The 27306-nt window shown below is 36.7% G+C and overlaps 1 protein-coding gene across 9 annotated transcripts in view; it reads right to left on the minus strand.

The window, feature by feature from the left end:
• Nucleotides 1–3446: 3446 nt before the first annotated feature.
• Nucleotides 3447–27306, minus strand: part of CACNA2D1 (calcium voltage-gated channel auxiliary subunit alpha2delta 1) — a 484525-nt gene continuing 460665 nt past the window's right edge. For all 9 annotated transcript variants that reach the window (XM_044386064.3, XM_026504644.4, XM_044386072.3 and 6 more), the window contains 5 exons: nucleotides 26185–26240; nucleotides 25713–25842; nucleotides 23635–23744; nucleotides 22630–22712; nucleotides 3447–7556 (listed from right to left, as the gene is read on the minus strand). In XM_044386064.3, the coding sequence (XP_044241999.1) occupies nucleotides 7440–7556; nucleotides 22630–22712; nucleotides 23635–23744; nucleotides 25713–25842; nucleotides 26185–26240 (496 nt within the window). In that variant the 3' untranslated portion in view covers nucleotides 3447–7439. The remainder of the gene's footprint in view (nucleotides 7557–22629; nucleotides 22713–23634; nucleotides 23745–25712; nucleotides 25843–26184; nucleotides 26241–27306) is intronic.

Raw genomic sequence — 27306 nt, forward strand, 5'->3', positions numbered from 1 at the left:
CAATTAAGTGTCTGCCTTCAGCTCAGGTCATGAACCTGGGATCCTGGGATTGAGCCCCACCTCAGGCTCCCTGCTCAGAGGGGAGTCTGCTTCTCCCTCTGCCCCTCCCCCTGCTCATGTGCACATGCTCTCTCCTTCTCTCTCAAATAAATAAAATGTTAAAAAAAAAAAAGTCCTCAAAAATACTGCAGTCGAGCTAAGATCATAGGGTGTGTTTCAAAACACATGTTCAAAAAAGGGTTTATTTAAAATGGAACAAATAACTTGTATCTAAATAGTGTTTCATCAAGTATAATTCAGAAATTACCTACATCAGAATTGTCATACCTTTAGTCAGCCTAACATGCCCCCAGCAGTGTAATTCTGGCTGCACAGTGAAAATACATGAGATTCTGAATTAGAGTAGGTTCTGGGTATCAGTCAGTGTTTAACCAAAGGAGATCAAGAAAACCTCCAATAATCTCTCCCAAATAAATAAATAAAATCTTAAAAAAAAAAAGAAAACCTCCAATAAGAGCTTTGAAATGATTTAATGTTGAGAATCATTATCCTGGCGTATATATGGTTGGGTGGCAGAGACCCTATCTTTTCTTTGCGTCATTAGCACTGTACAGAAGCTCATTTACAATGAATTCAGTCTCATTACTCTGAAGTTGAGTCTCTCATTTGCTCCTCTGGACTTGTTCTGCCTATCACATCCCTGCCCCTAGTACCCTCCGATGTTCCCCACCTTGGGGGATTGTACAACTCCCCCCAATTAAACTTGAGAACCCTGGGAGTCATTTTAAATTTTGTCCTTGCAGTACAACAGGTGAATCATGAAGTTCTCTCCTTTTTCCCTTCTAAATATTGCTAAAATCAGTCCATTTTTATCCGTCGAGTCTCCTGTGCCAATCAACAAGCTTCTCATCTTGACAATAGTCTCAACTGGTCTCCTTTCTATAGATGTTATTCTACCAGTAAACCATATTTCATCCAGAGTGGTTTTCCTGAAATGCAAGTCTGATCAAACTGTTCTTTGCTTAAAAGTTGCCAGCAGCTTCCAAATGCCTAACCGCCCTGCCCCCCTCCCCCATCCCACCACCATGTGTTCTAGAGAGGACTTCAATCTCTGGCCCTTTGTCTCTGCAGACTCCTCACCCACACCTTAAGCCATCCTGAGCCTCATCTTCAGTTACTCCCAGTGACTTGAATGCACCTCTCAGCATTCACACACTTTGCTGTCTTTAACAATACTGGGACCTCCTTGCCTCAGCTTGAAATCATGGCAGACTTCTCTGGCCAGCTCCTTCTTGCCAGGTTATCTTACTGTCGGCTCCCATGGTGCCATTTATGTCTTATATCCGAGAGCTTTCCTTATGCTATTGTCAAAGCTTAGTAAATTTTCAATATTCCCAGTCAGTAGTTAGGGTCTTAAAAGCTCCAGCCCAAATGACGACTAAGAAGATCAGGAAGATGATTATTGTAACAACTCGGAATTCTAATGGGTGGCACTGCTGGGTGCTCACGCAGTGCTGGGCCTTATACTAAGTAAGTAATAATTGCAGTAATTATTGTATCATTTAGTCCTCATGGCAACCCTGCATTTTTTAATGTATTAATAACTACAGTTTATAGTCAGATGTTTGAGTCTAGGTTTACACTTTAAACTATTAGATTAGGTAGTTTTTATATTTCTACCACTATCTTTACAGTAAAGGTGTTGAAGATGTGTTATGTTAAATTTAGCACATTTGACAGGTGGTATATGCTGAGTGATTTTATGCATTTCTTCTCATAATAGGCAGGAACCTGTGGCCTTAACTACTAATTGTGGCAAATTATATTAGTTTCCCAATTATGGCAGTGATAGTAAATTACCTACTTAAATATATTTATTTAAAAAAAAAAGTAGAGTCCATTTAAAAAAAACAACATTCAATGAACAGCTTTGTTGATTGTATACCAATTTATAGAAAATGATGTAGGAGTTCTATGAGTAACTCCACTTTAAGATACAAAGCCTTGGAGCTTTAAAAAATGCCCAATACCTTGAGGAAGGGGGTGGGGGGCATGGGGTAACTAGGTGATGGGCATTAAGGAGGACACATGACATAATGAGCACTGGGTGTTACACGCAACTGATGAATCACTGACCTCTACTTCTGAAACTAATAACAGAGTATAGGTTAATTAATTGATTATAAACAAAGAAATACACAATACCTTGAATTTATTAGGACCTCATACCAGTAACTAAAATTTTCCAGTCGTCATAGCCCAAAACTGAAGGTCAGAGATAACAAGCCTTTCAGATCTAAGATTGTAAGGTCCCGTTGAGTATTGAGTCCCAGTTGAGTTGGATTTCAGAAGAGACTGTGGATGTGCAAAGGAATATTTTAATCCTAGGTTTACAACTCTGAGAAGTAATAGGGATAAGAGGCAACAGTAGATGTTTAAATTTTGCTTTAAAAGGTGTTCTCAACGTGTTTGCTGGCAGAAAGATGTAAGTCCGCAGAAAGGGGAGACTGAACATGCTTGAGGAAAGAGAATTGATGAAGCAAGGTCCCAAGGGAAGAGGTGGAGATGGGTTCAAGATGATTGATAGAGGAAATGAGGGTGTCTGGGGAGTAAGAGGATTGATTGAGGAGATAAATTGGTACAAAATGAAGCCAGATGTTCAAAAAACAAATGTTATCCACCTTACACTTTTCTGTAGGCTTTTTCCTGTTAAAATGCCTTGATCAGAAACTGGAGCTCGGCTCTTCCAGTAACCACCGTCGTTGGTACTCACATAATGCCTTCCTCCGTGCGTAGGAGTTTTTGTTCTCACATGAGAGTCCCCAGAAAGAAAAACAGGCCTGCGTTATACTAGATTCCACACAGTATCAGGCTCATTAATTTATTTATTAGGTGAGCATATGAGGGCAGGTTACAAGCTGATATAAATATAAAAGAAACTTAACAGGTTTTTTGTTTTTTTTCCCCTTAATTCTTTACACTAGACCTCACTTCCTCAAGCTGCTGATTGCTATAGTGTAGCTAGGAGAAATATTTAAAAGTCAGATGTATAAAAGATACACACATTTTAATTATTATAACTTTGTCTCTTTCAAACTATTTCCCCAAGGTTTTAAAGGACCATGGAAACATTTTTATTTCTGCTGGGGATTTCTTTTTCTTTCTTTCTTTTTTTTTTTTTTTAACAGAAGCCCAAAGTCTGAATTAATAACTTCCTAAATGCCTTGACGGCAAAAGTCATATGCAAAGGGTCAGAGCTAGAAAAGGAGTTGCAAACACATTTGTTTGTGAGTTGAGGTTTGTAATAGTAAAAGCACTTTCCTAATCCCAAGTTCTATTTCACTATCTTGAATGGTCCTCACAGGAAGGACTGATTGAAATATATTTATGACAATAACTTCTGTCTCTTTCAACCGGAGTTTATGTAAGTAAATAATCCAAACTGGTGACTTTAAATGATAAACTTTTATTCTGAATATACTGTTTTTGCACAAGATTTAACACAACATTTTCTGGGATTATAAATATTTTTATAACAGTATTATACAAATTTTTACAAAATTTTTTTTATCAGGCTAGTTAATTTCCACAAAAGTGTCAAGAGAACATAATAAAGGGGAGAAAAGATCTTTTGTTCACAAAGCCAGTTGGCCTTTTGCATGGATGCACACTGAGCATTTCAATAAAAGTATCCCTAAAAAGCATGATCCAACAATCATACGGCACAACAAAAAAGACAGCTTTGTCAGGTCACACTGTAAACTCAACTGGCATCTATACAAGACAGTATCCCACTAGTCTCAGTGGAATTTCTTTCAGTTAATTATGTGAACTAAAAATAAGGTAGAGGAAACTCTTGGTAAGGGTTGTCTGGGTCTTTGAAATTCTGGAATTTATTCAACACTTGATACTTCTGTTGTATTGATTTGCTCTTTACAGAAATGTACACGGAATATTAGCAATATGAACATTCTGCGAATGGGAAAACAGCATAAGTTCTAGACAGTAATAAAATATTTTAAGTTGGGGGCAAGTAAAATCATCATTCTCTTCTACACCTGAAAAAAAAAATCACAGCGCTCATTTTGTTTCACAAGGTCAAACTGTCTACCTCTAGATATTTTAATGTCAACTAACGATTAATGGAATAGTTCAGAGTTTTAAATTAAGACATAGAATTTAAGCTTTGGTGGAGAGAAAGATTTAAATGAGACATAAAATAGAGCATCAAATAAGCAAGTAACACTTGGGTTGCAAAGGTCACTTAAAAGGGATACTGCCTATTTGAACCCAGTAAGGCCAGTTTTAAAGTTAATAATAGGAATATTCTAGGAAAACTTACAAATGGCAGCAACACTGTTTTGTTTTTGTTTTTTCCCAAGTAAAGCAATAACGCCTCAAGCATTAGAAACATGAAAAAAGATCATACTAAAATCTTATAGGCCCAGGACCTAAAAATCTCTTCAATCAAACTTGCTAACTATGTCATGTTAAAAACCTGTTAGAAATATGGACCACGATTGGTGTTTGGCAGTAATGCTGGTTGTTCAAATGAAGAAAATATAAAGAAACCATTAATGTAAAAGTCATTCCTGTTATTCAACACCAATGTAAGACTTACTTTGATTTCGTTTTAATGACAAACTAACATTAAACTGGATGAATAGAGCAAAAATGAAAGAACCCAAAGAGTGTAAAAGCTTTTTTTCTTGATCGCTTAGTCTTTGAAAAATCAATATTTATAACAGGCTATAATTTAAGTTCTTGTCAAGAATTAGAACTCACAGAAAAATCCTAATTTAAATAAAACAATTGGATGGGATGAGTTTTACTGTCTCTGACAAAATGCTAAAAGGATGGAGACTAGTATTAGGCATGAGAACAGTTTTTAGTCAGAAAGCATGTTCTTACCCAATTTATTACCAAGCACATGGTTCTCATAGTATAGGTTTATTTTATAACAGAAGAGAAAGGATCATAGCAAGACTCGTGCACGTAAATATATTTTGATGGCAAATGGAACCAAGAGGACCCTGCCAAGAGATGCCAAGTTTAACTGTGATTAATGCAACAGTAATGTCGTTGATGAAAACATACTATTTCAGTGACAGTAGCCATGAAAATATATTTAATAGATTTTAAAGATAATTTTAAGGTAGTTTGTTGTATGCTGGAAGCAATTCAGTTGCTTTAATGTGCGTCGTATATACACACAAACTAACATAATTTTATATTTTGATATCCCCTTCCCAACACTTTCATGATTTAAAATAGTCTAGCAAAAGTTAACAGTAAATTTTAAATATGTAATCAACAAACAACATGATTTAAACATAGTGTCACTAGAGTGAGAAGTTCCATATATATTTTTTTTTAATCACTTTGGTGTTTTCTAAAATGTCAATACCAGTTACAAATGAGACTACAAAATCACAACAATGCATTAGAAATGGTAACTGATGTCAACTCTTAGAACAATAGCTGGCAAAGTGATTCCATTCCCACCCACCCCCATTTTTAAATAAAAAATAGTTTAAATAAGGAAATAGACACAATCTGTTCCTAGGGCATATCGTGGTGGGAGGGAATTACAAAGGTATGCAAAGCTAAAAACAAAACAAACATCTTTTAAACTATGCTAAAGACTTGGTTATGTCTTTGATACGCGGAGCATATTAAAGCATGCTGGATAATGTTAATAAGATATTGACTTAAAAATGATGTATAAGAAAATTTCCAGCATATACACACACCAATATTTGGCATGTTCAAAATAACAAATGCATTTCGCCATAAAAAATATCTGTATACTTCCAGCCTTCAGCAGAATTACTTACTTGAACTAGAATTACACATTCATTGTTTTTACCCTTTCTTCAAACACTGTTGACTCCTGAAAATTATTTTTAAAAGCATAATAATAATCTACCATATTACTCTATAATGTAATATCTGATTTACTACACTAATCATTTTCACCAATGAGGCTGTATAAAAACAATTTTGATTATTCACAATCAAGTATTCATGTGCATACATACAGATTCAAGGTTTCCTATTTGTTCAGATTATTATAAAACCCTCATCAGACTGCATGGAAGTTTTGGTCAAGTGATCATATACCCTTTTACAACGGAGGGGAAAAAGCAGCAGCGGCAGAAATGTCTGGAGTGTATGTGCTACTATTCAAACGAACAAAGAGGAAACCTAGTGTGAAACTTCATTGAGAACATATATGTACTCTTCAAAAAATAAATGTGTCAAATCTGATTTATGTACTTAAAATATCTGTACATAGGTTTTCAGGCAAAAGCACGAGTCTGTATAAAATCCGTGAATTCCCATTTCACCATTTACCTACCCCAGTCATTGGGCATTGACGTTGCACAGTATATTCAGAGTAATTGAACGACATTTTTAAGGATGACTTAAGTGCATTACACTGCAAGGTTCAGAGTCTTACATAACAATAATGTCACTCGGTTAACTTTTCAAAGGACTATACTCTACAGTAAGAGAAAAACAAACTGAAAGTCAAAATAGCAGCAGCATCATGCAAAATACCCTTGGTAACCAAAGTTCATTTATCACAAGAAAAAACATTTTCCCCTCCCCCCAACAAGCTTCTCTTAGAGCATTTTGAAATATCTGGCTAGCACTACAGAACTTTACTGTGAACAAAAGAAACATCACATCGAAGCATTAAGGGCTTACATTGATGAGGAAATATGTCACATGTTCAATCGCATCTTCAAGCACCTTGAGTTTAACAGTTTCTTAGTTATTATTTTCAAACACCAATTCATTACCCCAGCAAAACTTAATTGGTTGTCATTCGTGTTCTATTTTTGGCAGAGAAGCCATTCTTCATAAGGCATTTTATTTATGGCAATTTCTTTTTGTAGAAAATTAGCCATTATTTCAACAGATTACATCAATCTCTCTTTTTCTATTTTGTTTTTCAATAACTACTCAAAGCAGGAAATAATTTTTAACAGAAGAATACGTGAAGGCAAAAATAACTCCTTTTTTTTTTTTTTCCCCTCTAAAGATTTTCTTGGTAAAAGAACAAGAATTGCAGCAGGTCAAAATTCCAGGTCAAGGTCAAGACAATTTATATGATTCATAAACAGTGTGGGGAGCCCTTTACATATAATCACCAACAATGCAAACAACAAACTCTCCAATCTTCCAATAGAGCGTGTATAGCATTTTGCTTGGATGTTCTACATCGATGATGCAGCATTCACACAAGTTGAGGGATCTGAGACCCGGACATGCAGCCAGTGGGGCCATAGGAGTCTGTGCCTTAGATCTAGCCACGGTACAGGCCCAGCTAGTGTCCTGCTCATTCCACAGCTGACCCTATTTTATCGCAACCGAGGGCTCATGTTTGGGCAGGGTCTGGAGTTTAATTTTGCAGACTGAGTTTTAGAAGGTCATAACTGGCAGTGTCTGCTGCCAGATAAAAGCCAAAGTAGTACAAACTGGACTCCGATGATGGACCACAGGGAGGGATTCAATCCAGAAACACCACCACAGTCAGTATAATCCTCCTGGTGGAAAGAAAAGGCGAAAGAAAAATCCTGAAGAAATACTTAGCAAGCCATCTCTCAGAGCACCAGTGTTCAGTCCACTTCTGACTCACCTGATAAAATGGTTTTAATTTGAATCCAAATAAATCACATTACCCTAGATTTTATAGTTCAGCAATTTTGAATAAAGTGATTTCCCTAGTACCATGTCAAGAATGCTTTAAATTTTGAGTTGCAGATTCTGATGATGAAGAAAGAAAATACTTGAATAATAAATGCTGTTTTGGCTAATATAACAGTTGCTAAATTAAGTAAAAAAAAAAAAAACAAAAACCTTTCATAGTACCAGATATTCCTATATATTTACAGAAATAAGGAGTAAATATAAAATTTACTATAGATTTTATAATTCCCAAGAATTATGATTTTAGTGATTACGCTCAATAAGGCAAGGTTTGGGACTGGTAAAATCAATGCGAGAAATGATCTTCTCTATTTCCCATATCCTTTATTTCCAGTTTCAAAGGTGAACATACCACGCAGCCTATGTAGCATCTGGACCTTCACCAAAATTAATAATGTATTTGAATCATACATGAAAAGATACTCTAAAAATATATTTAAAATAAAGAGCTAAGCTAGCAAGAGACATCTGTTTAATTTACAGAACCATGAAATATAAGCAATAGATATACTGATTTGGACACCCCTACTGTCTCATGGTAGCTCATTAAGTTCCTTTAAATGCAAAATTATCCTTTATCTTTTATTCCTTGGTTCTGTGTCTTGTAACATTTGCTACATCCTTTGATTTCTTTTAATTACTGAATTTCATAAAAGATGTTTAGGAAAATAAGTAGATGTAGATATGAGGCTTTTGAATAAATTCACTATGCCAAGGTTCATTGTCCAATAATCAAAATAATAGCCTATGTAAGTAAATAAATGAGTAAATAAACTGTTCAGAATGATTTTCCAAAGACTCTGAGCTTGCAGAGAAGAGAACATTGGCTTGTTTTCCTCACTAGGGTTCAATACAGTGCCTGCCACCCAGTAAATAAATAAAATTTCTTTCTTGAGCTGCATTTTGAGACAGAACACTTCTGTTAAAGAGAAGTCTGAAAGAAACAGAATCTATTAAGAAAAAGTTTATTTTTCAAAAGCTAGCTCCTAAATCTAAAGAGTCCATAAAACGATGATCCATTCTTGGTCCTCGTCTTATTTTACTTCTCAGGAGCATTTGGCAATGAACAATATTCTCCCCTTGAAATATTTTCTCATGTGTATTTGCCTGACACATATGGTTTCCTCCAAACTTCTTTGGGGTTCATCTTACTCTCTTTAGCTCAATTTGCTTCTCTTTGTGCTCTCTACATGATAGACTTTTCCAGGAGTTACTTCTCTCTTCTTTGTATTTATACTTTCTTCCTAGGTAATCTAATCTAGTCCTATAGCTTTAAATTCCATTCATCTGTTAATAACTCATATTTTTGTCCTTTTTCATATGAAAATGATTTTTACTTTTCTTGATTTTGCTTTTAAAATTTTGACTTTCAGTTTTAATTGACAAATAAAATTGTAAGATATTTAAAGTATGTATTTAGGTGATTTGATAGACATTATGAAAGGTTACCCCCCCACCCCAGATCATTAACATATCCATTATCCACGTATTTATCACTTTTCCCCCTTCAGTGAGAATAGTTTTTACTCTCTTGGCAGATTTCAGTTCTACAGTGTTATCAACTACAGTCATCAATTTTATTAGATCCTCAGACTGTATCTGTATTATGGCAGAAAATTTGTATCCTTTTACCAACCTCTCCCCATCTCCCCCTAGCCACTGGCAACTCCGTTTCTACGAATTTGATATTTTTCTTTTTTTTAATAGACTCCGCATATAAGTGATGTCATGCACTATTTATCTTTGTCTGGCTTGTTTCCCTTAGCATAATGCCCTCAAGGTCCAACCATGTTGTCACAAGTGGCTGGATGTCCTTCTATCTATCTCCATACCACTTCTTTTTTATCCATTCCTCTGTGATGGACACTTAGGTTGTTTCTATATCTTGGCTATTGAAAAAAATGCAGTGAACATAGGAGTGCATATATCTTTTCTAGTGTTTTCATTTTCTTCAAAGGAATACCTAGAATCGCCGATTCATGTGGTAGTTGTACTTTTAACTTTTGAGGAACCCCCATACTGGTCTTCCTAGTGGTTGTACCCATTAACATTGCCTCCATTAATACAAGGAATTCCCTTCCTCCACATCCTTGCCAGCACCGGTTATCTCTTGTCTTTTTGATAACAACCATTCTAGCAGGTGTGAAGTGATAGCTCTTGAAGTTTTGATGTGCATGTCTCCGCTAAGTGATGCTGAGGCTCCTCATGTAGAGACATACCTTGGATATACTGCAGGTTCAGTTCCAGATACTCAATAAAGTGAATATGTCCATAAAGCAGATCAAATGAATGTTTTGGTTTCCCAGTGCATATAAAAGTTATGTTTACACTATACTGTTCTCTCTTATGGTACAATAGCATTATGTCTAAAAAAATCATATGCCTTAATTTAAATACTGTAGTGACAAAAAAAATGCTAACCATCATCTGGGTTTTCAGTGAGTCTTTTTTGTTTGTTTGGTTTTTTTTGAGGGTCTTGCCTTGATTGTTGATGGCTGCTGACTGATTGATCAGGCTGGTGCTTGCTGAAGGTTGGGTGGTGGAGGCCATTTCTTAAAAGGAAACAACAATGAAGTTTGCTGCATTGATTGACTCTTGCTTTCAAGAATAATTTCTCTGTAGTCTGTGATGCTGTTTGATAGTATTGTACTCACAGAACTTCTTTCAAACTTAAAGTCAATCCTCTCAAACCCTGTCACTGCTTGATCGACTAAGTTTATGTAATAGCCTAATTCCTCTGCTGTTAATTTCAACAATATCCACAGCATCTTCACCAGAAGTAGATTCTATCTTCAGAAAATACTTTCTTGGCTCTTCCAGAAGAAGCAACTCTTTATCCACTCAAGTGTTAATGTGAGATTGTAGCAATTCAGTCATATCTACAAGCTCCACTTGGAATTCTAGTTCTCCTGCCATTTCTGCCCCATCTGCAGTTACTTCCTCTACTGCAGTCTTGAACCCCTCACAGTCAGCCAGGAGGGTTGGAATCAAGCAGGTGCATTCTCAATAAGCAGTCATCTTTTGAAAGGAATTTCCCCTCCTCAGTAGTAGGTCTCAACAGTGGGCTTCAAATGTTGTACACAAATGGGCTGTCACCCAAGCTTTGTTGTTCCATTGATAGGGTACAGGTAGAGTAGGCCGAGCATAATTCTTAAAGGCCCTGGGATTTTCATAATGGTCAATGAGCACTGATTTCAACCTAAAGTCACCAGCTCATTAGCCCCGAAAGAGAGACAGTCTGTCCTTTGAAGATGGGTAGTGACTTCTCATCTCTATCTATGAAAGAACTAGATGACACCTTTTTCCAGTAGAAGGCCATTTCATCTACATTGAAAACCTGTTGCAACCCTTGGTTTGTTTCCTGTAGTTAAGAGGTTGCTGGGGGGGCGGGGAATGAGATAACTGGGTGATGGGCATTAAGGAGGGGACGTGATGGACTGAGCACTGGGTATTATATGCAACTGATGAATCACTTAACTCTACCTCTGAAACTAATAATACACTATATGGTAATTAAGGGAAATAAAAAAATAAAAAAAGAAACCTGTTGCCTAGTGTAGCCACTTTCATTAATCACATCAGTAGATCTTCTGGATAACTTGCTGCTTCACCTTGTACTGTTATGTTCCGGAGCTGGCTTCTTTGCTTTAATCTCATGAACTAACCTCTGCTAGCTTCAAGCTTTTCTTTTGCAACTTCCTCACCTCTCTCAGCTTTCAGAAGAGAATTAGGGCCTTGCTGTGGATTAGGCTTTGGCTTAGGCAATGTTGTGGCTGGTTTCATCTCCTAACCAGACCACTAAAACTTTCTCCACGTCACTTATAAGGGTATGTGACTTTCTTATCATTTGTGTATTCACTGGAATAGCACTTTTAATTTCTTTCAAGAATTTCCCCCTTGCACTTGGCCAAATGTTTGGTGCAAGAGGCCCAGCTTCTAGCCTGTGTTGGCCTTTGAAATGCCTTCCTCACTAAGCTTAATTGTGTCTACCTTTTGATTTAAGGTGAGAGACACGTGACTCTGCCTTTCACTTGAACACTTAGAGGCCATTGCAGGGTTACTAATTGGCCTAATTTCAATATCATTTCATCTCCGGGAATAGGAAGGCTCAAGGAGAGAAAAAGGGATGGGGAAATGGCTGGTCTGTAGAGCATTCAGAACATACACGTTGATTAAGTTTGCTGTCTTAGATGAGCGTGGTTTGTGGTGGCCCAAAGCAATTATAATGTAATATCAAAGATCACAGATCACCGTAACAAATACAATTATACCAAAAAAGTTTGAAACATTGGGAAAACTACCAAGATGGGACATAAAGACAAAAAATGATACCAGTACAATTGCTTGATGGAGGGTTGCTACAAACCTTCAATTTGTACTAAATAAATAAATAATAAATTAATTCACGAACGACAAAAAATCCCCTGCAGTATCTGCGAAGTGCACTAAAGCAAAGTACAGTAAAACAAGGCATGCCTGCACCTGTTGGCTGCCTATTCAGATCCTCTGTCCATTCTTTAATCAGATTTCTTTTGATACTGAGTTGTATGATTTCTTTGTATATTTGGGATACTGCCCCCTTATCAAAACATGGTTTGCAAATAATTCCTCCCATTTCATGGATTGCCTTTCAATTTTGTTGGTCTCCTTTGCTGTGCAGAAGCTTTTAATTTTGATGTAGTCCCATGTTTATTTTTGCTTTTGTTGCCTTTGCCTTTGGTGTAAAATTAAAAAAAAAACAAGAATCATTGCCAAAAGCAATGTCAACGAGTTTACTTCCTAGGTCTTCTTCTGGGAGTTTTACGGTTTCAGGTTTTAAGCTCAAGTAGTTAACCCATTTTCAGTTGGTTTTTGTGTATGATGTAAGATAGTGCTCTAGTTTTATTCTCTTGGGTGTGGCCGTTCCTAGTACTTAGTATAAAAGAGACAGTTCTTTCCCCATGGTGTATGTTCTTGGCTCCTTTGTCATAAGTTAATTGCACATATATACATGGGTTTACTTCTGGGCTATTTTCTTCCATTGATCTGTGTATCTTTGTGTGTGTGTGCGTGTGTGTGCGTGCGCGTGTGCACACATGACAGTACTACTGTTTGATTACCGTATATAATATAGTTAGAAATCAAGAAAGTGTGATGGCTCCAGGTTTGTTCTTGTTTCTCAAGATTGCTGTGGCTATTAGGGTTTTGTGGTTTCACACAGATTTTAGAATTGTTTGTTCTATTTCAGTGAAAAAGGTCATTGAAATTTTGATAGGAATTATAGTGAAACTATAGATTGCTTTAGATTGGACGAACATTTTAACAATAATTCTAATTCATGAACACTGAATTATCTTCCCACTTTTTTGTGTCTTCAATTTTATGTTATAGTTCTTAGTGTACAGGTCTTTTACCTCCTTTGTTAAATTTATTCCTAAGTATTTTATTCTTTTGGATACAACTGTAAATGAAAGTATTTTCATAACTTCTGTGATATATTAGTGTATAAAATTCAACTGATGTTTGTACATTGATTTTTTTAATCTTGCAATTGTACTAAATTTGTTTATTCCAATAGGTGAAGTCGTTAGGGTTTTCTATATGTAATGTATCATCTGCAAATACAGTTTTAATACTTACATTGCAATTTGGATGCCTATTATTTCTTCTTCTTGCCTAATTGCTCTGTGCAGAACTTCTAACGCTATGTTGAAGGAAAGTGGCAAGAATGAACATCCTTGTCTCATTCATGATGTTAGGTCTTACACTGAGTATGATGTTAGCTGCAGGCCTTTATTATGTTGAGGCCTTATATACCACTTTGTTCAGAGTTATTATTAAAATGGATGTTAAATTTTACAAGTGCTGTCTCTGCACTTATTGAGATAATCTGATTTTCATCCCTCACCTGCTTAAAATGGCATATCACATCGGTTGACTTGTAAATGTTGAACTGTCTGTGCATCCTTGTAATAAATTCCACTTGATCATGGCATATGTTGAATTCAGTTTGCTAACATTTTGTTAAGGCTTTTTTTGCATCTAGGTTCCTCTAAGATATTGGCCTGGAATTTTCTATTCTTGTGATATCCTTGTCTGGTTTTGGTTATTATGGTAAAGCTGGCTCTGTAAAATGAATTCGAAAGTGTTCCCTCCTGTTAGTTTTTGGAAGAGTTTGAGAGGGAATTTGGTATTAACTCTTCTTTGAATATTTGGTAGAAATCACCACTAAAGCTGTCTGGTCCTGGGCTTTTGATTGTTGGGAGGTTTTTGAGAGCTGATTCAGTTGCCTTACTGGTAACTGATACGTTCCGATTTTCTATTTCTTCATGAGTCGTTCTGGATAGGCTACACGTTTTTAGAAATTTATCAATTTCTTCTAGATTTTCCAATTTTTGCCATGTAATTGTTTACAGTAGTTTCTTCCAATACTTTATATTTCTGTGATACCAATTTTGATGTTTCTTCTTTCATTTCTAGTTTTGTTTTAATCCTCCTTTTATTTATTTTTGGTAAGTCTAGCTTAAGTTTTGTCTATTTTATATTCTCAAAAAAAAAAAAACCCAGCTCTTAGTTCCATTGATCTTTTCTATTGTCTTTTTAGTTTCTATTTTATTTGACATGATTTTTGTTATTTCCTGCCTTCTAGCATTGGTCTTAGTTTGTTCTTATTCCTTGAGGTGTAAATTTAATTGAGATTGTTCTCCATTCTTAATATAGGTGTTTATCACTATAAACTTTCCTCTTAGAACTGCTTTGCTGCTTCCTAATAGTTTTGGTTCAGTGAATTTCCACCTTCATTTGTCTCTATTTTATCTTTAATATATAATTACATATATTTATTTGTCTGACTTGTCTTGAAAATATAATTATATAATTTTTTTTTTTTTTTTTGCTTTCCTCTTTGACCCATGGTTGTTCAGTGGCGTATTATTTTATCTCCACATATTTGTGACTCGTCAAGTTTTCTTCATATGCTTGATATCTTGTTTCATACAACTGTGGTCAGAAAAGATGCTTGATAGGATTTCAAATTTATTAAGGCTTCTTCGGTATATTAACATATGTTCTATCCTGGAGGCTGTTCCATGTGTACTTCAGAAGAAAGTATATTGAGCTTTTGGATAGAATGTTCTGTAAATGTCACTTAAATCCATCTGGTCTAATGTGTCATTTAACTCCACTGTTGCCTTGTTCGTTTTCTGTCTGGATGATCTATCCATTGATGAAAGTGGGGAACTGAAGTCCCCTACTAGTATTATTACCATTTCCACTATTATATTGCTGCCTGCTTCCCCCAGTAGGTCTGTTAATATTGGCTGTATATATTAAGTGCCTCTGTGTCAGGAGCATAAATATTTACAAATGTTGTTATATCCACTTTTGGTTGAACCCTTTATCAATATATAATGATTATCTCTTATTACAGTTTTGTCTTGAAGTCGATTGTGTCCATTTGCATGGAATATATTTTTCCATCCATTCACTTTCACGTACTTTAAGGTGTGTGTCCTTAAAGCTGAAGTGTGTGGTTTTGATTTGTGTTTGCCTGATGACTGCTGATGTTGAACATCTTTTCATGTAGCCGTGGGCCATTTTGAAAACATGTCTATTTAGTTTTTCTGCCCAATTTTTAGTTGATTTTTTAAACTTTTATGAGTTCTGTATATATTCTGGATATTAACTCCTTATCCTCTATATAGTGTTTTCAATCCCCCCCCCCTTTCTGTAGGTTGCCTTTTCATTTAGTTCTTTGGCTGTGCAGAAGCATTCTAAGTTGAATGAATTGGGATAGTTTTCTTTTTCAGATATCTTATTATTAATGTATAGAAATGCACCTGACTTCTGATTTTATATCCTACAAATTTACCGAATTCTCCTCAGACCTCCATACTGATTGATCTCTGCCACCTCTCCTCTTTGAAGTTTTCAATATACAGAACCATATCATCTGTAAGTACTGGAAGTTTTATTTCTTCTTCCCTATATGGATCCCTGTTATTTCTTTGTCTTGCATAAAATTCTAGCTAGGACTTCCTGTATTATACTGAATAAGAGCAGTGAGCGTGGGCCTTCTTGTCTCATCTCTGAGACATTTTCCTCCAGTGAGTGTGTTAGCTGTGGGTTTGGCGTACATACACACATGGCCTTTATTATGAAGGATGTTCCTCTATACCCCTTCTGACCAAGGTTCTTAACCATGAAATGATGTTGTATTTTGTCAAATGTTCTTTTTTTTAGGTATCCATGTCATTTTTATCTTTATTACTGTGATACACTACAATTAGCTCTGTGACATTTTTATGCTTTTTTTATATTTTCTCTTTATTGAAGTTCTAAGTTCATGCATCTTTCTCCCGACTTTGGTAAACATCATTAAGTTGAACTCCTTACAGTCTGTTAGCGGAGTTTTATCTTGTTTTGTTTGGAACATATTTTTCTGTTTCTTCATTTTCCTGGACTCTGTTGGTTTCTCTGCATTAGATAAAACAGCCACCTTTCCCAGTCTTGAATTGACTCCCATGAAGTGGGCCCCGGGGAGGGGGGTGACATACAGCACCTAGATGCAGAGTAGAGCCTGGACCCGGAGGCAGCAGTTTTTAAGGTATGCAAATAGAGCTCTTCCTTTTAGGGTATGACTAACCAAAGAGCATTTTTTGTCTGTTTTCTCTGTGCTCAGCCCTGGGGCAATATGCTGTTAAGAACTATTTATTGGTCTCAGGTACCTCTGGACAGTGGCAATCAGCCCTACCGGTCACCATAGCCCAGTGATAAAGGGGGTGTTCTGTGGGCAGTAGCCTCAAAAGCCAAATGCCAGATGTGTTCACAAGCTCCTTTCAGGTAGAGACCGGTGACCTGGAGTGTGTCATAGGGTGAAAGTGGAGGCATGTGCTAAATGAGAAGCCTTAGTCTCTCTCAAGCAATAGAGGTTATCTGCATACTTCAACTGCTATCAGGGAAAGCGTGAGAGTAGGGCATGTCTGTCTGGTCCATCTTCTCTGAGCCATGGGAGGCTAGCCACATAAGTCCTCATGAGCCTGATGAGAACTGTTTGTTTCTTTGGTCCTGTGGGTCTCATGGACATAAGCCCTGTTAGACTTTCGGACGTAGTCTTTGGGGAGACTCTATCTTGGATGGAAGTCTTTCAAGTTAGTTAGAGTGCTAGATGTTCAGACCAAATCCTTGATTTCTCAGGGGAAAGCTCAGAGTTCTAAGTTTCCTCCTGATTTTATGTTGCTGTGTCAGTGAGGGGGATTATGGAGATAGTGTCTCAGCCTTTCCTACCTGTTTTGATATGGCTATTATCTCGTTCGCCCAGTGTGCATGGGTCATTCAATTTCTCAATTTCTTTCAGAGGGAATGCTTTGTTTATAGTTATAGGTTTAGTGTGTCTGTGGGATAAAGTGAGTTGGGGACTTGCTATGTCACCAGCGTGGACCAGAACCACAATAACTCACACTTTTGTATCTATCTTCAGACCTGAATCCTCTCTCCTCTGACCTCCACACTGATCTCTGCCACCTCTCCTCTTTGATGTCTCAGAAAGGTCTCAAACTTGCTCAAAGATAGTACTTTTCTGAATGACACTTCTAGGAGAAATAGATCAGGGCAAAGTCAACAAGTCATCTGTGACTGCTCCTTTTTAAAACTTTTTCCAAATGTAATTCACCAGCATGTATTTTTGACTATAGCTTCAAAATACATCCCTAGACTTACTGCTTCTCACTATCTCAGGTCTAATTCACCATCACTCCTCCCAAAAGCTGCCTCCCTTGTCTCATTGCTTCTACCCTTGCTCTTTTACAATCTTTATACCAAAAAGCTCAGGACAAAATCCAAATTTCTTAGCAAACCTAGGGAGCCTGGCTGCCTCTCCATCTTCCTGTATTAATCTCCCCTCCCCCACAACTTCCTCTGCTCCAATAACACTGTCTGTCTCTGCAATGGGTCAAAGTGTGTACTCTCTCTGGGACTTAGTCCTTGCTCCTCTTTGTTCAAATACTTTTCCCTCTAGGTAGGATAATAAGATAAAAGAAACAATGCTCAGATTTTGAATTCCAGATTAAAAACATTTTTTAGTATAAACATTTCAAATACCTCATCGCCAGAAGAATGGTTGGTCTAATTCAGAGGTGTACAGTATTAATTTGATGGGATGGAAAATTAGCACACAAGACAATGTATTGACAGTGTATTTTGTCAAAGAAGTTCCTCTTAATGTAATGAAAAAAACTCTGACTCTGTTTCTATTGCTTTTATTTTTATATTTGTAGTGTTTTTGGATTTATTTGCTCAGTTGCATTTCCTGTGTGTGATGATGTCTGTTTCAGTCTGGGAGGGGTAGTTAGTTTAGATAAGTTGATTGGAGTCCCTCAAGTCTGCAAGTTGGTTCACACTAAAAAATCTGTCTCTTCAGTTTCCTGTCATGTTTTCTCATGTGTTTTGCATGGGCAACCACATATACCGAGACTGGAAAAACATTCTAAGTTGCAAATGCATTGATGTGGGAGAAACCTTAGCATTTTCTCTGTCTTAAGGACAGACCAAAACCCCATGCCCACTGATTTACCTGCTCATAGTCTGATTTTTAAAGATTGGTCCCTTGTTTCAGTTTGACACATTAATATAAAAAGAAACTGTAATTTTGAAATATAGTAATTTTCAATTTTCATCTAGAGACTTCTCTTAAAAGACTCTTACTAAACATGGCAACTGAGAATTCCTTTAGTCACATGATTTTGTCCCAACGTTTTCTTTTTAAGACTACATATACTAGTGGCTAAAATATCTTCAATTGTCTCTCGTTTAGCAATACTTTTTAACTCCTAAATCTGCCTTTGTTTCCCCTATCCAGAATAACTAGGGGTGATTTATTTTCTGAATTATAGTGATTATATTCAAAAGGCAAATCACTCGTGAAGACCCCCCCCCCCACAATGGCTAACTTGGAATTTAAATACATCTGTAGTTAAATCACCTACAGCAGCTTCAAAGAAAATGTACTTTTAAAATTATTTAGGCAGCTGGATGCTACACAATAACTCTTTTAATAGGAATAAGTTGTCTAATTTGTTCTCCTACAGGGCACCATTCCCCACTTACCACATTAATCCATGAAGTAGGTATTTGTTCAACTATTTAAATGTGTGTATATCTACATACACACATCTGCATATTCATTTTTCATGTACCCAATCATGTGCTTTCCCAAATTAGGTTTGCAGTTTGGCACATATTATTGGCTTTACTTCTTTGATAAACTTTCTTTTTCTTTTGTTCTTCTTTGCCACTTAACTCTCCAGAATCCTCTTGTCAAAAGGTCTCATTTGAACACTTCTGTTTTAATGAAGTCCTCACAACTGGTCATCTGTAATCGATACTCTTCTTGGACTCCATAGGATATGAGGGTCTTGGCTGCAGACAGTCTTTCTTTCTTGAAATGCTTAGAGAGAGATGATCCTTAAGAAGAGGTATGAGCAGAATGTCACCCACCACACACTCCTAGTTACAGCCAGACTGGCACCGAAGCGTAGACTTTCACCTCTATTGGTCTTCAGTGTCAGGAACAGCTGCCAATTAACCGTAGTATTTTTGGGTAATATTTTACATTATTTTTTTCAACTTTGGGTTGTTTCGAGAAAATGATACTTCTTTTGATGTTATCAGACCCACTGTTCCATACTGATAGCTATGTTTTTAAAGACTCAACCGAAATCTTATCAATGTAAAGTATATGCCATCTACATCATCTTCTCAAGACTATTCGTTATATATTCCTCAAGGACATAGTAACAGGGCATCCCAGATGTGCTCTTTTCATCTTTGAAAAATTATTTCATTATAATGTACTGATCCCATCCAGCTGAATCTACAGTGATATTTATTTTCTTGGTAAATGTATAGTTTAGTGAGAAAGAAAAATACCATAATCACATTTTTGAGGGGGAGAGTCTTAGATGAAAAAAAATTAATGCTTACCTATAGATTTTTAACATAAAGGTAAAGAGGGAACTGACCTGTTTTTTGTGTTAGTTGCCTGTATATCTTACCTAAAAAGTCTATGATCGAGAGAAGTAGAATGAATATTTACAGTATTCCTCACCTTTTTTCTTAGCCTTATATTGTAGTTGGCTCATTTCTATCATCACAAATAGGGAGACGTGTGGAAAATAGGATTTTAGTATAGTTTTCATATGTAAATGGTAAAATCACCTCCGTAGGGATCAGTAAAACATGACTTCAAATGGCTATCTATCTATCTTGATATCAATTTTAAAAATACATCCATGGAGAGGGGATCATTTAATTTTGGTCTTTTAATGACCCAAATCAGCTAGCTCGCTTTCACTTGGAATCTTGTGCCATGAAAACCAACCATTATTTTATTATCCCAGAAAAAAAATGTAGTTTTCTGAATCTCTCGTGGCTACTTCACTTTCCTCCCCCTCTGATGAGCTCACTCCATTCACAGTAATGGCCATACCTCCATCTAGTGGCTCCCTAATCAATGAATACCTGGACAGCAGGGAAGAAAGAACAGTATAGAAGTTGCTCCAGTAACACTAATCATGATGATTCCAGGGCATCAGAAAAGAAACTGCAAAACTGTAAATGAATCCCTGACCACAAGCTCAGGCCCTAAAATCTAATGATAGAATTCAGAAGTTGGTCAAAGGTTAAGGATCCTTTTAGAGAGTAAGTAAGTAAAATAAATGAACTTAGAAATTGGAAGCACTTCTTCTAAAATATTCCAATAAGAATATCAATATTTTGGTAGTAAAATAGAAAAAGTTGATTAAGTCCTATTTGTTTAAAAAAATAGAATTGTTGACTTGGAAAATAATGTTGGATAAAACTGAAATGGTTCATTAATGTTACATTAGCATCTTTGGAAAACAGAGATGACCAGCTCTAATAATTGTCCTTAGGCTATAATTTTCCCCACACTGATTTTTAAATAAACACAGGAAAAGGATATGCTTGATTTAGGATTAGAAACTTAAGCAATACCTGCATTCGGCTATTTACAAAACAATATAAGTACTGGGATTTTAAGAACCTGGTTTCAGGACACTTATTTAGGGATATGGATTATTTCTTAAAATTTCAAGCCAAACACACACAAAAAAGAAAAATTAGAGAAAGTGACTGACCATCCACACCACATGAAAACTTGCAGTAAAATGAAGATAGGAGCTGACATCATGGTACAGGCACGACTCGTTGTGCACATAAGTTGATCCTATTAATAACGGGCAAAGTAGCAAGTACAGGAAAAGGAAAGAAAACACAGAAAAGAAGACATACAAGATGAGATTCCATGCAGTTTGCTGGCAGTTAGCAGTTCATGTGAGCCTCCAGCCAGTGCAGATTCGCAGTGACCATTGCAAAATAAGCATTACCAAAATATTTCACTGCTAAAGAAACACCAGACGTTATTATAAGCACAGTAAGCTACTGAGCAAAAGTTGTACTTTCACACACACTCCGATGCAGAATTCACAAGAACGTGAACTAGTGCAAATTTTTGTCTTAGTCCAATCTTTCCAGGGCCTTGAAGAAGATCCTCTCCTAGGGTGAAAATATTTCAGGCAACAGGGCTGTTTACGTGATCTTTAAAGTTCAGCTAAGTGAGTTTAATCTCAGGCTTTGGTGACAAATAGTTGATGAATGAAGTTTCCCTAATGAGCAACACTCGCGTTGGGCCCACATTCAACATTCTTTGGGATATGACTTGACAGGGGCAAAGCTCCTGAAAATCCCTAAGACGGAACAACAGAAATCCTCCGACCTGGATTTTTATTTCAACTGGATAAAATGGAAAAAAAACAATTTGGGGCAACTCGGAATCACTTTCTCCATCAAAGAGAAGTGTTCACTAGTCCAGGCAGAGATAACTGGGATTTACTGGCTAACACATCTTGCTTTTTAAGCCTTACTGCTTATCACTGATTTATATTATCTAATTGCATAGTATCTATCTGTGGAAATGTCTTATTTTTTGCGGGGGAGGGGACAAATGTAGCAATGTGTATATGTGAAGAAGTAAGTACATAGTAGATAAGTCCATTCTAAATAGATTACAACCTCTATAAATGCACATTAATCAAGAGGTACTCATGAATTTTTTATTATAAAATAAATGTCAAAGATAATGCTTTCTGTTGGCATGCTCCTTGGAGTCTACAAGCCACTTTTTGCAAAGGCCCACCATGAAGAAGCAGAATCTAGGAAAATTATGTTTAACATTAGTTTTTACAAGTAGGCAGGGGTTCCGGTGTGGGCTTCATATTTGAGAACAGTTTCTTAAAATGATTTTAATGCCGTACCGCTCATTGCATGCACAGTAGGTCAGACAGTGTTTGACCTACAGGAACGCAGTGGTCATCCTCACAGCAGATACAATAAAGATGTTTTGTGTAATTTTATCAACCTAACCCTTTGTAATTGACCTGGTCTAATATCGTGCAAGGTAAAAATACAAATCTGTGATAGAGTGAGAAACGATGTTAAAAATATATATATATATAGGACAATAGCTGTTTCACAGGTTTTTAAATACACTAAAGAGTAAAACTAACAAAAATAGCTTTTATATCCCCAAGAATAAATGAAGGGAGGCAACTCATAAGTAACACTGACTGTCAGTGTTTAAAATGGTCAGATTTGTGACCGCGGATTATTAGTAAATTCGTTGGAATTGCGTTTGAAAGTACAGTTTCTGTGAGGAGGAGTGACAGAAGAAGCGACTGGGAAGCTGAGGCTAGCCATGGAAGATACTGAAATGAAAAATCTATTGACCAGCAAGTACATCATGTTAAGGAGAAACACTATGCTTAATGCTTGAGTTAAAATTGTAATCTATCTCCTTAAATTCTTGAAGACACCACTGAGTTATAACATTTTAGTACAATAAACTTTTGGTCTTACCAAGACATTGTTATCAAAGCAGACATCAGGCCCTTTTCGGTATCTGGGTTGCTTAACCATATCACAAGGATCTGGACCATCAGCTGAAGACACTTGTTAAGGAATATGCGGTTTCTTTTTCTTTCCACACAATTAAAAAAAGAACAGACACCTATGCCATGAGTCTAGTCCAACACAAACTAGCTCCAGTGCTTAGGGATTTAAGGAAGGAAACTTTCAGAAATTTTCTTTTTTCAGACTAGTGGCTTTGTGAAGGGATCATTTTCACTTTACATAGCATGCCCTTGGGCAAGTACTGAACAGATATTTGTAAAATGTAAGTAAGTGGATGAAATGAACAAATGACTCACAGTAGAAGAGTCATACATAGAAAGCCCAAGGGAGGACCTGGGTGCCTCTGATTTAGCCAGACAGAAATACAGACTAATTGCTAATAGTAAACCTCCTTTCTTTCCCCCTAGAAACAACACAGGTAAATGCAAAGAGTCTAGTTTCTGCAGAACCTCTGGCTTCTACAAAGCGTCACTAGTCACTGCATTGTCATTTAGCATAAGCAGTTTTGCTGTTCCTGCCACTGCAGCTGGAGCACGGGCCAGGACTTCCACCTTTTTTAAGGCTGAATAATATTTCGCTGTAGCTATACATCACATTCGACCCCATTTTTAACCCTCGAGTGTGGACAGCTTTCTAGCCGCCCAGGCTAGCAAACCCCAAAACCCAGCACCTGCTCTTTCAAGCCATTTCCAGATCTACCTGGAAATCCGCACTGCCTCCTCCACAAGGCCTCATTATGGGAGCAGGAAACCTTTCACCTTCTCCGGGTACCTGTGTAGCATCATCGGTCTGCACATTCAAGCCAAATTTTGTGTGAGGAGTCCCTTCTGCCCGTGTGGGTAGTCACGGCACTCAGTCGTTTTCTCTTGGAGCATAAACAATGTGAGGATGTTAAAAATGCATTACTGGCAGGGGCGGGTGATTCCCAGCATCTCCGAAGTCAAAGGATACAAGTCTGCTCTGCCTGTATGAGCAGTCGTGTGTCACAGGGACAAGTCCCTTTGCTCTCAACCATAATGAATATTAAGTTGGTGTTCATAAGTTTTTCTACGTGAAAGATTCTGCAAAATAAATATTTTTAAAAATCACAGAAAATGAACATTTATCCAAAAATCTTTCAAAGAATCTTACATATAAAATGAAAGCCAGCATCTGACATCCTGAGACACAAAGCATCACCAATATAAGAAGTAAAACAAAATGAGGATGATTTTTAGCAGAGAAATAGGACCATGTGTTTACTCATTAGCATGCACATCTTACCTCTCTGGAATACTCGAAAATTGCAACAGATTTCTAAGTGTTAGTCCTCAATGCAAAATAAGCACTACTGAGTTGCTGTAGCTTACAGGATCAATGTATTATTATTTGACATGCCTAAGAAATTGTATTTATTAATGAAAAGCGACCTTAATCTACAGATACACAGAAATTAGAAGCCCAAAATGCATCTTGCCCAAGCTAAGGGCAGAGTTCATCTAAATCAGTACTGGTCAATAAACGTGGAGATGGAAATGTTTTCTGCTTTGTCTAGTGCAGTTAACAAGGGCCGCCTGAGGCTACGGAGCACCTGAAATGTGACCAGTGGGACTGAGAAACAAAGTTTCTTATTAGTTGTAATTGATCATTGGAAGAGCGCCTCGGGCTTGGTAACTACTAAACTGGGCAGCACAGCTACAGACCGAATAAGGGCTTTCAGTTCAATTCCATACAGGTTTGTTCTGTCTTAAACTGCTTCTCCTGCCTTTAATGACAGATGAACATTTCTATCTTAGTCACTCAAGTGTCGTTTCTTTATACATTTTCCAAAAGGATTGAATTTTCTTTTTTCTCCACTGAACTTGGGGCACAAGGATAAAGTGGATTAAAAGCAACCATGACTGAACTTAGTATCGTGAATACAAACCTGTACATTAGCAATCTGTGCTTTAAAAATTATTACCAGACACCTATTAGTCAAAAGCCAAAGGATTCTGAAATTTTGAGATAACCATACAGCTACAATTGTTTGCTAAACTTGATTATGCTAAGTTCTGTACAAGATGGTATGATTTTTTTTCTGAGTTGATGCCTGACTCTTCTCTTCCAACCCTCAACCTCCTCCTGGGACACAGAGATTTGCTAAAGGAACTCAAAAAGTCAAACTGATCATGTCTGTTAAAAAATCATGCTAGTTTTAACTGCTGCTGGAAAACATCTGTTACAAATGTCTGGATCACCTAGCAACTCTTCCAGCCCTTTCATAAGCTCAGATGACCTCACCTCCTCCTATTTCCTCTTCTCTAGGCTAGAATAACCTGCCGTCAGTCACTAAAACAAAGTGTCCCCCATCTGTGCCTCTATTCTCAGGGATCCTGTGACATGCCTGATCATTTTCTCTCAAAACTTTGAAAAGTCCCACCTTGCCTTTTTCTTCTATCCTTCACAACCCACTTAAATTTTCAATCTCTTCCAAAAATGGCTCAAGATGTTTTATGCCTACTGGTGACTAACATTAACCTTGATTTTTAGGAAGTGATATTTTCTCCTAGTTCTTCACCCCAATGTAAAGAAGCATTCAATTGTAAATTTCAGTGAAGAGTAGAAGAAAACACCTCCCTCCCCAGAATACCTTTCTGTAAAACTATTTAGTAAATAAATGTAAATAGAAATCATGTATTTGGCTTAGAATTGCACAGAATTAATCTTTTTACAGTTCATATAATTCTATGACTTCAGAAAAATTCTTAGAGGGGTCCTTTTAGACAAAAAAACAGTCAAATACAATCAAGTTTTCTAGGTTTTGCCTTAAAGTAGGTACAATTTTCTTGACCCTATTATGATAGTTGAAAGGATTACAATTTACCCAGTCAGGATGAATTCTATAAAATGTAAATTTTAAAACCTACAGTGAAACTAAAGATCTGTTTTCAACTACAATTAGTCCTGTGTCTCACACACACGAACACTAATCTCCATTACTTTCTGTAATGAAGTGATTCCAGTTTCTTAGCGAACACGGACTGTTCCTAAAAGGAAGACAGGTTTACCTGGAGCAGTTTCCACAGTCTAAAACACCACTGAATGATTTGCTATCATTATCGAAGAAATACTGGGTTTGTTCGGTAATGCAACTCTGCTTGGACAGAGAAGTTGTGAAGTCCTCTTCTTCCATCTCAACTGTGGGGACAAACACAGATCAGCAGGAGGGCCCAGACCTTTCGTTCTCGGGGAGCAAAGCAAGTGTATAAGGGCAGGTACCTGCAACGCTTATTTACTGCTGAGTAAAGTACTGGCAGCCACTAACAGATGCCCAATAAATAGCAAGAGAATAAATTTGATAAATAGGAGGTCAACAGGACATTAAAAAAAAAAAAAATGTTGCTAAAGCATGAGGAAAGTTTTGACCAAAAGATTCCCACTTAGACACAAATGCACATACTTTCTCATGGAGTTGGGTGAACTCAGCACATCCCCAAACAAAATTTTAATTATTATGACAATAGCTGAGTATTCACATACCTGCCTCAAGAAGTCGTGGAAAGGTCAAACTCAGGAGGAACTGCTGTAGAATAGACCTAAATTGTAAATATGAATAATTAGTGTTCAAAATCTAAATAGTTTTTTATAAACTACACAGTAAAACCCTGATTTTGCCTGTATATATTTCTTTTTCATCTGTTGGCAAAAAACAGAATTTGCCAAAAGAAAGTTGAGTATTTTTATGTAAGTAAGTATTTCTTAGTGTAATTTTTTTTCCGTATGAGAAGTCATGAAGTCAAAAATGTTCAGTACCAAGTGATCGATACTTAAGGCCTAATAAGACATGTGAATATAAAATATTCCTTATTTCAGTTTTAAAATGCTGTGGTGGAGAAGAGCAAACAAAAACAACTTTGTGCTGTGGGTCTGTGAACTCCTCACTTGACAATACGGAATATATTTGTAAATACATAATGTTACATTCATGACCTAAAATATACCTGTGATATCTAGGGCATACAGTAAATGACAATTGAGCCAACAGTACAGAATCATCTGGAATTGAATTTAGTTTAAAAAGGGGGTGGTGGTGGTGAGAAGGAGGTAGATTCTGGCCAGAAAATAAGATAAAACCAATCAGCTATTTCAAGATTACTATGAGATTTAGAAAACCTGAGTCAATTAACATATAAATACCATTGTCACAACAGAGAGCACATTTTTTTTCCCCAGAAAAAAATAGGATTTTTAATCTAATCTAAAATCTTTTTACCATTTTCATATGAAAGCAATTGCTTAATTTTAGCTGGGAAAGTCTCACCATCAAATGAATGTTAATGAGGGAAAGGATACAAAAGGAGGGGTGAGGAAGAGAAAGGATCCCAGACAACAAGGAGGTTTAGTTACTTGACTGACCAGAGCCAAACAATGACAAATGTGATCTTACAGACTTTCCACAGTGCCTCAGTTTAAATGTCTTATTTTCGTAGATGGGAGAATATAAGTGAGGTGTGGAAGGAGGGTGAATCAGTGAAAAGAATTAGATCCCTTTCAGCAACACAATGCCTCTAAAACTCTGCCCGCCTTTGTATGGAGAGGAAAAAGTGAAAAGAGAAGTCATGAAAAGTTTCTACTTGTTGCCTTCAATATCCAAATTAGATG

Source organism: Ursus arctos, unplaced genomic scaffold (genome assembly GCF_023065955.2).
Source record: "Ursus arctos isolate Adak ecotype North America unplaced genomic scaffold, UrsArc2.0 scaffold_3, whole genome shotgun sequence".
NCBI classification, from domain to species: Eukaryota; Metazoa; Chordata; class Mammalia; order Carnivora; family Ursidae; genus Ursus; species Ursus arctos.